This window comes from Salarias fasciatus, chromosome 5 (genome assembly GCF_902148845.1).
Source record: "Salarias fasciatus chromosome 5, fSalaFa1.1, whole genome shotgun sequence".
Classification (NCBI taxonomy): domain Eukaryota; kingdom Metazoa; phylum Chordata; class Actinopteri; order Blenniiformes; family Blenniidae; genus Salarias; species Salarias fasciatus.
Genome location: NC_043749.1, coordinates 20,980,456 through 20,996,015, shown reverse-complemented (window position 1 = coordinate 20,996,015; position 15,560 = coordinate 20,980,456). Strand labels below are relative to the sequence as shown.

The window sequence follows — 15,560 nt, the reverse complement described above, 5'->3', positions numbered from 1 at the left end:
TTGTGTTGGCTTGACATGTCTAAATCCAGATTATGGATGGCTTGGCCTTTTAAATCATTCCATGGTGCGCACAAAAATCATGCTGTGGTTAAGACCACCATGTTGTAATTATATGCAGCCTAAATCCTGCAGAGAACCGTTGTTTTGTTATTTTTTTTTTTTTTTTTTTATATTGCCAGAGTTAAAAAGGGGGCACCACATGCTGCAATACTGTTGCAACAAGCAAGTGAAATCATAAAACCAGCATTGATCATTTGGATGTTCTGGTTTTAAAATGTGAGTCGTACTGCCTTCAGTTCAGACTCGATAGCCGTTAGTGGCGTCTGACAAACTTTAAATCTACTGTGATTCATGCACAATCTCCTTCGGACAACAATTTTGAATCATGAATTAACCTTAAGCAATGTTTTTTTTTATAACTGTGAGAAACGACTGCACTCTCTGCAGCCAGTGCTGTTATCATTAAGCTAAGTTTGAATTACATTTAAAGCATTGAAAAATATCAATGAAGAAAACCTGGCAAAATTATCAGAATTCACGTTTAATGTTCGAGTAATGGCTATGTAACAAAAAGGCTCTTTAGACATGCTTTACAGAATGTACAGGTAAACAAAGTCCAAAACACAACTGGGGGGGAGGCAAAAACTTCCAACAATACAAAAACAGAAAACAAAAAGCAGCATTGAATATTGCCAGAGCAGTTACTGCTGAACTTTGGTATAAAGTCATAAAGGACGTTTCAGAGAATCAAAACCAAACAAATGCACATTATCATATTTTGTGTTTGTGGAGAGTATTGAACACAAATCGATGGGACGCCCCACGGACATGTAGCTCCATTAAGATGACTTATCACTCCCAAGTTTTCGTTTTAATTTTTGTACTGCTCAATAGGGGCATGAAATTGACTTCGGCCAACAGTCGGAGAATAATAAGAAACGGCAGGAGTGTGCTATCAGAGAACTGAGAAGTGTGTTAGCACATGACTGTTTAGGCTTTAGCTTCAGTTCTGAAAACAACACCAGCTGGAGATCACATTTGTAGTTGATCTCATATTCAGATGGGTATGCCTGGAATGTGCTGATTTGGTAATCGAAAGGCAAACACAGAAACGAGTCGGGGGGAAAAAAACCGCGGCTGCTCAGACTCGAAGGAACTGCTTCATCAAATTCTCAACAATCGCACAGAATTATTCGAAAAAGATCACACATTCAGCCATGTTAGACCTTAAAACACAGTATCGAGCCACATTATCGCATTCCCGCGAAGTAGATTACCTTTTGAGCATTATTGATTCTCCCTCTCTGTACCCTTGAACACTCTGTGTCACTACGACATGCCGGATCCTTCGACAGCCGAGGAAACGTGCCGGTAATAATTCTCACAGTGTAGCAAGCGGAAACCAAATCAAAGGGCATGAAAGGCAACCCGTGTTGACATCCCATCCACAAAAACAAGGACACACAATTTCTACAACGGTCATGTAGCAGGAATGAGATTCATGATGGTGAAACTGTTTCAGTGAAAATGTTGAATCCACTGCATGGTCATTAGAGTGAAGGCGGAGCGACGCGCTGCTGAAATGTTCCACATTAAATATAACAGCCGTTTCTACGCGCAGCGACATAATGGGGTGGGAGAAATGATGCGGCTGTGTTTCAATGTGTCGACGATCTGACCATGCAGTTGGATGAACACATCTCCACAACAGTCTGAGTATCAAAAAAACAACAACACACATTTACCTTGATAAAAATATGAATGAGCTGAGATGTGTTCTACTTAAATGCATTCATTTAACGTGGGTTCAACCAAGACGCTGATGACTAAGTGCAATTTTACCAACATGCTGAGCAAGTGAAGGCATCATTAAATAAGCCAATTAAAGAGTGATGAGTGTTAATTTCTTTTTTTCCTTGAGATAAATCCAGATGACACAGGACCACTTCAAAGTGACAGTTGACATTTGGAAAGTGCAGTTTAAACTTGGCAGCTGTGTGAGTATTTCAAGCTTGAAGGCATCAAATGATCAAGATCCTAATCTCATTACTTGAACCAACCTGTGAACAAACCTTTGGACAGTGCGGGGGTCAACGGAAGCTGGAGGCCAGTAAGAGCACCGACTGGCTTTGAAATTACTGCAGCTTAATATGTCTGAAACCTCTCTGCATGTGGACTCGCAGGACCGGGAATTGAATACATAACTATTATTATAAACACAGACATCAAATAATACATTCTCATTTTTCACAGTACCAAGCAAAAAAAACCTCGGTTTAATCAATATTTACGGAAGGATTGTTAACTTTCTGAGGAAAGAACTGATAAAATTCTGTTGATGTGAATCTGCATGCACACTGCATTGGAAAGTTTGCCACCATTAAATTAAGTGCCGGTACCATATGTTAAAAAAGGAAAACATATCAGTGCATGTGGAATACAAGTCATTTCACCACCTGATGACGGCTACTGAGAATGCTAGTTTCAAGGGAAAAAAAACAAACAAAGGAAAATAGCCAGCAAAACTGTGATTGTCTCATGTGCAAACAAAAACGTCGTACGTCCTCTCCCCGTACTGCTCTTCATCACGAAGACATAAAATTATGGAAAGGACAACTGTGTTCGATACAGGACGAAAAACAAAGATCAGTTCAGGGTAATACAGGATATACTCATATATATTCATAATATACACCACGACTGGTGTCACTGTCTCTGGGACTTGCATAACAGGAGACCATAGCATATTTCGGAGTCAGTCAGGATGGCTGTGGAATGTGGGAGGTATGTTTCAGGGTCTTTCCAATTTCAATAACCAAAGACTGCTGGTTGCGGCAGACGCACCTGTCTCCGACTGACTGTCTAATTGGAAGGTGCGCGTCACTTTTACTCAAGTCATGTAGGCTGCTGCGACGCCGGCTCCAAACCGGACGGGGCCGTCAGGGGCGACGTCAACCAACGGCAGCGGGGATGGAGGAGAGCGAGCTCGTGAACACGCCGCCGTGTCCCGTCGCTCTCTCATGGCAGCGTCCGACATGGCTCTTTAAAGCATACATTCATAGTTTTCTCCCGTACAGGAACCAAGAGGCGTGGAGGACGAGGGAGGAAGGACTTGTCGAGGAGGAGGTCACTTTGATCACCGGTTCATTTCTCTGCTCTGACGCAGCAAGTCGGTCCACAGTGGGAAACGTTAGCATGTCCTCTTGAGTGAAAGGGGAATGTAAACATACAAGAGAGCATCTTTGGCAGATTCTGAGGAGTCTCTTTGGAGGTAGCGGGTGAAGGGTGGAGGCTGGGGACGTGGAGGGTGCAGCAACAAAGAGTCAGAGGCCAAACACGGCCAGACTGGGAGGATCTATGTGGGAGCCGGACGCTCCTGAGAGTTAGTCCTGTTAGAGGCACTTCTGTGTTCCTGGCTGGTTAAGCAGTCCGCCTCTCTCTCGTTCTGGTCTACTGCCCTGTCGGCGGCAGACTTCAGAGGTGTCCTGTTTACAGTCACTGGAAGCTGCGAAGTCCCCGAAAGTAGTTTCGGAGACGGGTCTTCCTCCTCTCTCCAGAACGACCTGCTGAGGGAATCTGCAGGCAGCAGAAGGGAATGATTACAGCGCTGTCATAACTTTCACCCTAACCGTCACATCTTTGAAAGCTGCTGGATTCTAAACATAAAATTCATATCTTACACTTTCAAAATGGTGATTTATCTTTAGTCGAAAAAAAAAAGAAAAGAGCAAGCACTTTGTAGGAAAGCATTGCAGCATTATGCAACCCTGTACAATCTCTTAAGTAGAAAAAGATTGGTTCGTGCTGTTCGTTGCTGGCCGTTTTACGTCTTTCCCCCTCGCTGATGACAGCGTAGTACATTCAACCGTGGCCTGCAAGTACTTAGATAACCTCTCTGTCAAGCCTCTGTACGTCTCAACAGAAAATGTCTTCTGGATCAATAACTCCAATAAATGTAACCTCATTGGGTTGCCAGTTCACTTGAAAATCCCTCATCTGCAGAAGGAGGGAATCGATGACCTCAGTGTTCGGATTGTAGCCTGAACCGCTGACATCAACGCTCGCATCCAATCCACAGATTCACAACACAATAACTGGACCCTTAAGGGAAAAAGTCGTGTCAGCTGTATTTCAATGAGTCAGTGTAAGATTTATTTATAGTTTATTTATTATTCTTGTAGTATTCTGTAGTCTGAGCCTTTTTGTTAGTGTCCTATTTTTTTTTAACATTTAGGTTTTTGTAGCAGCAACAACAGCAGCAAATTTACAAAACTCATGTTTTTTTTTGCTTTTTTTTTTTAATCCTTCCATCCATCTTCCCTACCGCTTGTCCTGTTCAGGGTGGCAGGGAGTGAAGTATTCAAAAAATGACTCTTAGTTCAGGCGTAGCAACATTTGCAGACTAATAATTAACATCTTACTAAATATGCAGACACTCATATTGAGGCTGGACATTTTCGTTCCGTAAACTAGATTAAGAGCTCATCAGTCATGAGCTGCGTTTCTAACAGCGGCTGTAATGAACAGCAAATCCTGACGCCATCAGAAGACGGTCTACAGTAACCATGGAAACCAGTGGATCAAGGCAACACCCCGCGATACCCCTGCCACATCGCATCCACCACATTTATATCTTTCACATGATGTCAACTACGACGCCACACAAGTCGTTGTGCAATAAGCATGTCGACAGAAACACGTGATCGGCTCGCACTACTTTCACAAGTCTTACCGTTAGCGTAGTGCTCCGGGGGAGCGTGGCTGCTCAGCCTTTTGTCGTGTGAGGTAAGAAAGTCCGAAGAGTCTCGGTTGCTAATGAGGCTCTCCAGTGCTGCATCCCCGTGGTGGGCTTGCTCATTTAAGCCCTCCTTTACTCCCGGCACGCTTCTTTCCAGCGGATCGTCGTCGCCCAGGTAGGAGTAAGGGCAGTATTCTCGCGTGCGAGAGTAGATGTTTGCGTTGTCGTAACAGTCGGAGCAGATGACCAGTGAGCCTGCACCGCCTGGTAAGAGAGAACAATCAGAGTAATGCCTCACTTGAGCCGTCTAAGTCTTTTTCGGGCATGAGCCGCTTTTAAAGATCGAGCCAGTGTGATGGATGTCAGTGGTCTCTGAAAGTCTCTGAAGCTGCTGATTACTCGCCACAACTATCACCACACTGTGTGCTGAACAGGGAACAACACCCAGTCAGACTTATAGGTTACAGAACATATATAAAGCTCTTTTTCAAACGCTTTCTGAATTAAAGTTATTTTCCAAGGTAATATTCTAAACACATTGGGAGACTAACAGACATAGCAGCATATTTCATAAAAAGATCTTGCCTATTTCAATAATTGTACATGTTTTTTTTTCAAGAAAAAAAAACCTAATACTTCAACATGAGAAGGCAGGAGTGAAAAAATAAAGCACATGACTGCTTGTGTGCTGATGACACTAACCTGCGGAGACTCCAGCTAGTCCCTCACGAGGCTCCCCAGGGTGGAAGCTGCTGCGGCCGGTGAACAGAGAGCCAACCCTGCAGTGCAGCATGCCATTCCCTTCAGTTTCCACCTCGCTGCCCGTGTCTCCGTAACACACACCTGGGACAAACATAATAATTAGTCACCGTCTCATTTCAGCTGGGATCTGGTCCAGAACAGGAGGCAGAAAAATGGAACCTGGTAGGCATGGAAATGCCTCAAATCATTCAAGACTGGAAAGCACATTTGTGAGGCCCCAATTCATCCAGACACAGAAAGGCAGATATTTTTGTTTCTTTTCATGTCAGTGGTGATTCACAGGAAAGACAGGAGAGGAGGGAATGTATCCTTGTAATCCTTGAGATGTCAAGATCACAAGACTTGCTTCCTTCTGATCATATTTTTGACATCCACCAACCTATTAGACTGGTTCAAGTGAAAATAAAATCAGTGACCATCAGATATGAATTGGATTAGGATGAGCTTATAAGTACAAAACATCTATCAGACTGTAAAGTAGGAAAAGAGCTTTTATTTATTTTTACATTTCGTTAAACCGTACGGTTGAATAACTCCTTGAACACATCTGATCCAAGCTAAATATATACTGCAAGGATGAAATATTTTCTTTGAAAATGTAGCTGAATTAATGCTTTGTTAAAAGCAGAATCACTTGCCATCTGTGCCTTTGTGGACGTATCCATTGGAGAGCGGAGGCATGAGCTGCTGGTGGCTGCCGGCCTCAGAGTTGCTGTAGCCTTCTTGAGGTTCTGACAAAGTCCCCTGAGAGGACAGGTAGCTGGGGATATCTGCCGGCAAATTCATCTCATCTGTCAGAGAAAACGGTTCAGAGGTCATTGCCGAATGTTTACATCTCAAAGTTTCCCCCAACCATCGAACAGATCGTATCGTGACACCGTGACCAACCTGTGTTGGTGATGCTGTAGTCCTCGCTCTTCCTGCGCATGTGGTAGATGACGATGACCCAAACCAGCGAGGTTCCCACCACGCAGCACACCACCACAATCACCACGATGCCCACGGTCGTCCAGCCGTCCTGGTCGTACCCGGTGCCCGTGTCGCAGTTGGGTGACGGGGAGACGCTCAGGTAGATGTGGCCGCGCTCCGTGCCCAGAGTGTTCGACATGATGCACGTGTATTTCCCTGCGTCGGCTGGACCGGCGTCCACTATGATGAGAAGTTGGTTGGCGGCGGCGAAGAAGTGGCGCTCTGTCAGGACCAGAGGTCCGTCGTCTTTGGTCCAATTAAGACGAGGAGCTGGGCTCCCTCCGGCGATACACTGCAGCACAGCCGTTTCACCGCGGGCCACTGTTCTGTCTTCCAGCGGCCTCATGAAGGATGGAGTTTCTGTAAAAGAGGGTTTTTTTCTTTTTAACTATTGATTTGTTGTTTAATCCCAGCAGCATCTGGGCCAGTTTAGATGAGAATGTGAGGTCAACTCTGCTTGCTTTAGAACAGCTTCCTTTTAGAATTTATGGAGAAAGTCTATTTACAAGCATTTTCATTTTGGCTGCGTATTGATTTTATACCATAGCGCAGCTTAATCCAATTCTCAGACGACTTGTTCATTAAAAAGATTAGAGACTTGTCGCAGAGATGCTCCCTACAGAATGATTTAAATATCCCAAAAGGCCATGATGAAGCGAGATATGCTTTTTGCACGTCATTAGTTAAAACCAGCAAGACATCAAGTCGTGCATGCGATGCGTAAAAGACCCGTTTGGGAAAAGGGGCTTAGCTGAATTGCAATGTAAGGAAAAGAAAAAAAACCTTCAATGTTAGTGCAGGTATGTGACTCACCCAGGACTGTCAGGGTAGCATTCGCAGACAGGCTTCCAGCAGCGTTTTGAGCCGTGCAGCTGTACACCCCCATGTCTTCTGTCTTCACGTTGGCGATGAAGAAGATGTCATCGTCCGGCATCACATGCATCCTGCGCTCCCGGGCAGCAGGGAAGTCCGTGCCTCCGTCCTTTTGCCAAGCAATCTGTGGCGATGGATGGCCTTCAGCTGCACACTCCAACCTGGCCATAGTCCCGGTCCTGATTGTCAGATCCATGGGAGTCTTCAGGAAGGAAGGCAGCTCTGGGAAACAGAGGAAAGACATATGTGCTATTAGAATGGGAGAAATATATCAGCTGGAATATCTCATGTAAGTTTTTGTTAATTTTTTTCAAAAAAGCAAAATATCATTACCATTTACAGTAAGCTTGGCCCTGTTGGAGTAGTTGGAGCCAAAGTGATTGGAGACCACACACTGATAGCGGCCCTCGTCAGTGAAGTTGACGTTGAGCAGGTGGAGCACAGTGGTATAAATGAGCTCCCCTTCCTGGTAGCGGGCATAGTTTTGAACTTCTGCGTCGTACAGCACCTCCCCATCCTTTCGCCAAGCCGTGGTCATCGGCGAGTCGCTGCTGCTGGATGCAATGCAGCTCAGAGTCACATTGTTCCCCCGCAGTGCCACAGATGTCTCCGGGTGAGTTGTGATCTGGGGCTTGGGGAAATCATCTAAGCGGAAGCAGGAAGGAGAGTTTGGATGTCAGCAGAAACGCCAATTTAAATCAAATCTGAAGAGCGAAGTTTTAGCGATTTTCAACTATGCTCTTGAATTGGTGAAAACAGCGAGTAACTACGAAAAAGAACTGACCGCAAACAAACTCCTCTGGGCTGATGGAGAGCACGTTGCGACCGAGGAGATTTGCAGGATGAGCACACACGGCAGAAACCGACTGCAGGAACTGGCTGTCCGTCAACCAGGGAGCGAGCCACTGCATGTGACAATCACACAGCAGGCTGCTCGTGTTCAGGACACTGAAACAAACATAAGGACAAAAAATCTATTAGTCAGTCCATTAGATTTAATGAGCAAATGCACTTTGAAGCAAAAAAAGAAAATCTATCTGAGCCGAGTAGAAAGTAATTAAAAATGAACCTTTCAAAAGAGCTAAATTACATGAAGGATAAATGTGCCGAACCGTCATCGGGCAGCGAACGCCGACCTGCGCCTGAGGAAGCGACCAACAGAGCCCTGCAGTAAAAGCGGCTTCGTTTTTAATGACCAAGTATAATTCAAAGAGGGCTCCGGTGGCTCTAAAATATTTACAATGTGTGGTATATCTCTCACATAATGCCTCGGTCCTCTGAACCCAATAAAGAGCTGTTATTGGTAAAGCTTTAAATGTTAATAACTCCTTTAGTCAAATAAACATCCGATTTGTTTGGTCCAGAGCAATTAAAGAAAAAAAAAAAAAACTAGGTGAGAGCAATGAAAACAATAAAATATCTGGAGTTGGGATGCCATTAAAAGTTAATGAGGGGTTTATAATTAATTAATTACAGTTTTCAAAACAAGAACTTTTTTTATAAATATATATATATTTTTTTTTTTACTTCTGATGTGTTGGTATAACAACGGGAATAACTTTGTTTGCTCTGGCATCCATGCTTGTCGCTCTGTGTGAATTCTTCGCTGCATATCATACACAATGCTTCAATGCTGTACTCTTTTGCACCTTTTTTGAAAGTGGGATTTTGTAACCCACAGACCAGGTCACACATTCTCATCTGTTTGAGAAATCACACCTATTAGCGTGCTACTGTTCTGTGCCACATTAGCAGTGTGATCACAGATTGATGCACTGAAAGCTTTCTTGAAAAAGGATGATGTCATGATTTTTGATCACAACAGCGGTTGTTCACATGATCACTGTACAGTCATGAATTATCGAATTGATAAATTTGAAAATATTGGTATGCTGGTAACTGAAAGAAACATTCGCAGGTCTACTAAGAAATGTTGGCGTGTAAAAATAAACACAAAGAAATTAGTCTTCTTTTCTTCTGTACCCAATGAAAAAGCATGCATTAAAGCATCTAGCCCGCAACTATTTCCCCAATTTTTGCTTCTTAAAAAACAACAACAAAAACAATCATCCATTAAAGATGCAATCTTAAGATAAAATAAGCTGGTTTCAATGCGTTGCTATGGTAAGATGCATTCACCGCCTACTTACAATACTTTCAGCTTCATATGCGATAACGCCTCAGGGTGAATGGACATGATGCTGTTCTTGCTGAGGTCCCTGCAGAAGACAGAAAGACTGCTTAGAGACACCTGTGACGGGACTTGATTAAAAAGGAAGACTATTTCACAAGCATAATAAGGAAACAATAGTAGCACAGTGGCAAAATAAGCCCCCCTGCCATCTTTAATCAGTCAACAATAACAATGGATCCTACAGAGACGCAGATATGACCGCGTGGAGAGAACGTGTTGCGCTGTGGTTTTACTCACAGGTGCTGCAGCTCCTCCAGGCCATCGAAGGCTTTCTTAGTGATTGATTTGATTTTGTTCTGCTGGAGGATTCTGAAAAGTAAAAACATCAAAAATGATGCTGAGTAAGACAGTATCGGCTACAAAAGCTGCCCCTGGGTCACGTTTTATTGCACACTGGAGGCTCTGTGTCAGCATCTTTCGCTCCATTTAAACATCTGAACCTGACATGCAACGTAAGAAAACGTGAACATGAAGAACAAAAGCTCAGTACATCAAACGGATCTACTTAACATCAAAATAGAAACATTTCTCTTAATACAGTATGAGGATAACAGCTCTGGCTGACAAGCGCAAGATTTCTCTGTTTTACTGTGTGACATTTCAATGATATAAAAAACACAATATCCACATCAATCTGATTCTTTGCACAATCAGGGGATCCTTACAGTGTATTCAGCTTCTTCATCCCATCAAACACACCAATAGAGTCTTCTATGGCCCAGGAGATTTCATTATTTCGGATATCTCTGAAAAACAAAGACATCTCATTAGATACAGACCAGGCACCACCCATCCTGTAAATCTCAATACTCCTCCAGCAAAGATCACAAAGACGGCACACTGTGTACCCTGGAACTGCCTTATTTAGGAGGCTAACGATCTGAGACAGTATGCTTCTATATACTGTAACAGTTGGATGCTCATGCCGTTCTGATGAGGGGAAATAATTGGCTCGGTTTAGCACTCTCTGGAAACTCAGAGAGGCCTTGTGTTTACAGGATGGGTCATGGGCTCTTTTGTTTTTCTTTCCTCATGCCCGGCCACCTCTGAAAGGGATTCGGCACCCTCTGATTCCCCTCTCCCATTAGAGCTTCCAGGATGAATCTGACATCCCAAATATGACCCCTTTTCTCTTCTCAGCTCAGTGGCTATGGCAGAGCTCTGTGCAGCAAATAATGAGTTCATAACTTCCACAACACTTTGTGCCTCGCAGATCAGTGTTTGACGAAGAAGACTTACTTGCTTAATTAGGCTGGCAGTCTGCTACTTTGACCTTTTCTGAGCTTTTACAGGGTTCATGCCATAACTCATGAAGCGACATGCATATTTTCCTTTACATGTATTATCAAAATAGCCACAAACTGATGTGTAGAATATGAATAGTGTGTGGTAATTCTGCACAGCATTGGATTTTTGTTACTGTTGTTGTTACAAAAAGATGCAGACAATTCCACATTTGCAAAAAAAAAAAAAAAAAAAAAAAAAGAGCTGAAAAAAAGCAGACTCAACCCCAGGTTCCAGTTTTACGCACTAGCTTTCCATGACACAGGAACGGGACTGACAAAAATTGGAACGGGTCACTATAAAAGATTTTGGAAAATATAAATGTTTGTATTTTCGATCATTTGTGTTAAACCAACACAGAAAATGAAGTCAGGACAGTGGTAAAAATGATATTAAAAATGAAACAAACACAAACTACTGCAGCCAGAAGCCTTCATGACTGAGCACAGAGCCAAGGACAAGCAAAGACTTGGTTCCATTCTGCATGCTGAGCTTCAATACATTTGTTCGATGAAAAAACTAGCACATTTTTAGACAGACGGCGTTCAGGCATCACACTTACAATGAGCGCAGACTTGCCAGGCCACTGAACACTCCCTCTCCCAAATGGCTGATGGAGTTTTCTCCCAAGTTTAAACTTTCCAGGAGGCCCAAGCCTACGAAAGCAGTTTCCTCCAGTCGAGTCAGATGATTGTGGGACAAGTCTCTGCACAAAACAACAGCAAATATTTTAAGACTCAAAGCCAGTTTTTTTTTTTTTCATACCATCAAAACTTCATGCTCAAAGGAGGTTTCTTGAGAGGAGACAACTTTCACAGACATGAGGAAATAGACAGTCTATCCACTGCAGGCGAGATAGCACCGAATCAGCTCCACACACTGCAGGAAGATATCAGTAACTCCTCAGAACACACACAGACTGAGTTTCAGAGCCTGAGGCTGATGAAAGGAGCCGGGGTCCCTTTGCTACACGGGGATTTTAGCTATGAAGCAAACAGACTCACAGTTCCTCCAGTTTTTGGCAAAACTCCCAGGCGTCTGGTCGGATGATGCCAACAGCATTCTGGCTGACCCGCAGGATTCGCAGCATGCGCAGGCCATACAGCCAACCTTTGTTCACCTCGGTTAAGTTGTTGTGCTCCAGCTCACTGAGACAAAAATGGAGGAGATAAAACAGTCAGAAAACTCTGACATTAAGACAAATTTGTAGCTTGATTGATACAATCAACAACAAAAAAAAGTGATTCAATAATATAAATTACTTGGACAAAATGAAAGATTTTAATGTATGTAAAGTCTTTCTATATCTCATTTTAATCTAATAATTGATACTGTACTGCAGCTGCTGACAAACACAGTACTAAATATGATAACGACACTTACAGTTCTTCAATATTGTTCAGTCCAAAAAAAGCTCCATCCATCAGTTTTGTGATGCCATTCCTTTGCAACTTCAGCGACTTCAGTGAATCCATCCCTTTGAACGTCAGGCTGTCCACTATCTTAATCTTGTTACGCTTCAGCTCGCTGTAACAAAAACGTTGTTGTTGTTTTTTTATATATTAAAACAAAAGGGATATTTGACATTGTCTTCGCAACAGAAAACACTAAAACTTAAATTTAATTTTGCACCAAAAGCACATCTTTAAATACTTACAGGAACTGAAGCTGTGGAAGTTTGAAGACTTTGGACGGCAGCACAGCTAATCTGTTCCTGTTCAGCCTCAGCACCAGCAGGGAGCTCGAGATGTTTTCAAAGCAGCCGGGCTCGAGGATGCTGATCTTGTTGTTACTCAAATTTCTGTCAAACAAACAAGCAGAAATATAAGCACCATATTCAGAAGTTATAGGTAATATTTAAAAAGCCAGCTGTATCTAAAAGTTTATTTTGATTATTTTTTTCCTTCCAGAAAGACTAACTGGTCAGAAGAACATTTTTACTGCTTAAAATTCATAAACAACCCCAAATGTCTGCTTGTGTTTTGCTCCATCATCTTGTTTTCAAACCATTAGCTGTGGGGAAATAAGTAAATGTATCAACATTTAAAGTTTGACTGATAGACTTTTGTGTATACATAATAACACACTCATGTTTTATTCTCTTTAAACCCGAATGCCTTGACAACTAAAGCGGTTTGTTTCAGGAAGCGGTGACTTACAGATATTTCAGCTGCATGGATGGAAAGGATCCAACCTTGAGCTCGGACAGAGAGTTGGATGTGAGGTCCAAGGTCTCCAGGGAAATATAGGGTTGAAGCTGATGCATTGACAGCTCAGAGATGCGATTGTGGACTCTGAGTCAGAACAAACACAATGTTACATTAGGTTTCACAATGACACTATTGACTACAATAATCTTCTTTATTGCTTGTGGCTTACTAAAATCTTATCATGACTCACCGCACTGATTAAAAATACATTATCTGTAATGGTGCAATGCTGGTGTTTTAGTGTCAAAACAGATAAAGTTTCAAGGAGCCGATCAGAACGTGTCCTGAAACTGTCTGACTTTGATGTTACAGAGGCCTGCCTAAACACAGAACTCCAATAATTTCGGTAGAATATAAATGATTTTGTACTTACAATGAAAGTGAAGTGATGTTTGAAGAAGCGTCTCCAAGGAAGGGAAGAACAGTCAGCTCATTGTGGTTCAGGGTGCTGAAATTTAATTAAACACTATTATCATATGGCCTCAATAAAAATAGGAAAAGCCACATCAATGAGAAAAGGGCTTATACTTCTTTTTGTAAAAATACAAGAAATATAGATGAATTATATTCATGATCACAATGGATTCATACTTAATTGTTGCTGGTATATTAGATGAACCTAATTCAACTTATCTAAACACAAACCAGCAGCAAAAACTATCAGGATGAGGTGAGAGTATCCATTTGGTTTGACCTCTTTAGAAAATGCCACTATCTATTCGGCCAAACCACAAAGGCAAATCATTGGCAATATAAGATACTAATCTTCAAACAGACAGCACCTGTCTTACAAGAAGTACAGTCCAAAGTACTCTGGAAGGACATAAAAGTATTAACTGAGGCTGAGATAAGAACAGAACTAAATTATATTCGGAGTGTAGAGCAGTAAAAAATAAGCAACAGTAAGGCCATAAAACCATAAAACCATGCCAAACGAGAATAAGTGATTTAGGAGTACAAGAAATTTAAATATTTTGGTATAATCTGACAATGAAGTCCATATTTTGGTATTTTGTTAAAATGCAGTTTAATTTAGTCCCCAATGTGACAAAAATCCAAACTTTTTTCTTTGTTAAAAAATCATCAGCAGTGAAACATGACATTCATATTGAGGGGCTCAGAAAAGACATTTTATCAGGTTTGGAGGCCTTTCCTAAACTTTTTCGATCAACCATCACCACCAGGTGCAAGAATGAATATTTCATTTTGTACACTATATTCTGGTTTATGCGTTCCTGAAAGTCTATTTTCTTTAATATATATGATCTTTATCTTATTTACACAGGGAGGGTTTTTACTTTTGCTTTTGTGCGTTTAGTGTTTTTTTTCTCTGTAATTAAGTTGAATACTTTAATAAAAATATCCTAAAACCTAAAATCATCAGCAGGGGAATAATGACCACTGTCCACCTCTGTCCTACATTAACAGTAGAAACATCCTTTCAGGACGATCGGGTGATTTAAACGACCTTTCTGCGGCTGGTATGGAGCACACCTTGAACCAGTGCAGGTTGAACTTCAGCACATCTGCGCATTTCCAGCTGTGTACTTACACTTGGGTTGTCCCATCTGGAGGGTCCTGGGGAGCGCTGGAAAGCCGTCTCCTGTTGCAGTCCATGATATAAGCCTCATCTTGTCCCTGTGAACAGGAGCAAGCGGCAGGACAGGACTCCCCGGCCCAGGCACCCAAACTCAGCAGCATGAAGACCAAAGCCGAAGGAACGGGCCAAACCTCCGCCATTTTAAATGTCTTCCCACAGAGAGGCAGCTACGTGGCTAGCTAGCTCGCTAAACAGGCACGTTCCCCGAACAGCTACGAGACCACCAAACTGTCCCCGCTGTGTCTCATTAGTCGAGCGAGTCCATTATTAGAGTTTATATCGTCATGACTCCGTGTGGAATGAGAAGCACAGTTTTCTCCGAGTTGCGCGAGGCATCCCAGCAGTGATTTTCTCCCCTTCTTCCCACTGCTTGGAATTTCTTCCGCTCCAATCGGACACCCTCCCGGAGCAGCTAGGCTAGCTCGCCACTTTTCCACACGCGAGATGAGTTTGATCCCACGCGTTCCTGGCTTTTCGATCAGCGGAAACTTGACAAACGCTGGAGTTGCTTTAAACTAGCCGTGTTCACTTTTAAAATTAATCCATTTCACCGTCCGTCTATCCCGAAAGAACAACAAAGCACCGTGAGTTGATGACATAGGATACGTCAAGTCCCGCCCCTTTCCAGCAAGTTTACAGCGATCCCATTGGTTAATGCTCATGCTTGTCAAAGATTTGCGGCTCTTTGATTGGATCTCAGTCCAAGCATCCTTTTGCGACAGACTCCACTGAGCACAAAAAGTTTTTTTTTTTAACTATTGCATTATGAGTTAAAAGTTAAGCTTGAGTTTAGTAAGTTATTTGAAGTTATCTAAGATTAGATAGATAGATAGATAGATAGATAGATAGATAGATAGATAGATAGATAGATAGATAGATACTATTTCATTGTCCACACCTCATATTTGGGGGCAGTCTTGGTTTGATCTA

At 42.5% G+C, this 15,560-nt stretch overlaps 1 protein-coding gene across 2 annotated transcripts; it reads right to left on the bottom strand.

Annotated features, from left to right (window-relative positions):
• Positions 1-522: 522 nt before the first annotated feature.
• On the bottom strand, positions 523-15,198 carry lrig2 (leucine-rich repeats and immunoglobulin-like domains 2). Of its 2 annotated transcripts, XM_030091419.1 has the most exons (19): positions 14,583-15,198; positions 13,404-13,478; positions 12,980-13,114; positions 12,478-12,621; positions 12,204-12,347; positions 11,825-11,968; positions 11,383-11,526; positions 10,202-10,282; positions 9,774-9,845; positions 9,493-9,561; positions 8,127-8,290; positions 7,676-7,987; positions 7,283-7,564; positions 6,389-6,829; positions 6,139-6,291; positions 5,441-5,581; positions 4,733-5,002; positions 3,339-3,576; positions 523-3,292 (listed from the first exon to the last, which is right to left on the bottom strand). In XM_030091419.1, the coding sequence occupies exons 1-18, from the start codon at positions 14,768-14,770 to the stop codon at positions 3,356-3,358; spliced, it is 3,180 nt and encodes a 1,059-aa protein (XP_029947279.1). In that variant the 5' UTR covers positions 14,771-15,198; the 3' UTR covers positions 523-3,292; positions 3,339-3,355. The 2 variants fall into 2 exon arrangements, with proteins under 2 accessions (XP_029947279.1, XP_029947278.1); XM_030091418.1 differs by having other exon boundaries at positions 523-3,576.
• Between the last annotated feature and the right edge of the window lie 362 nt (positions 15,199-15,560).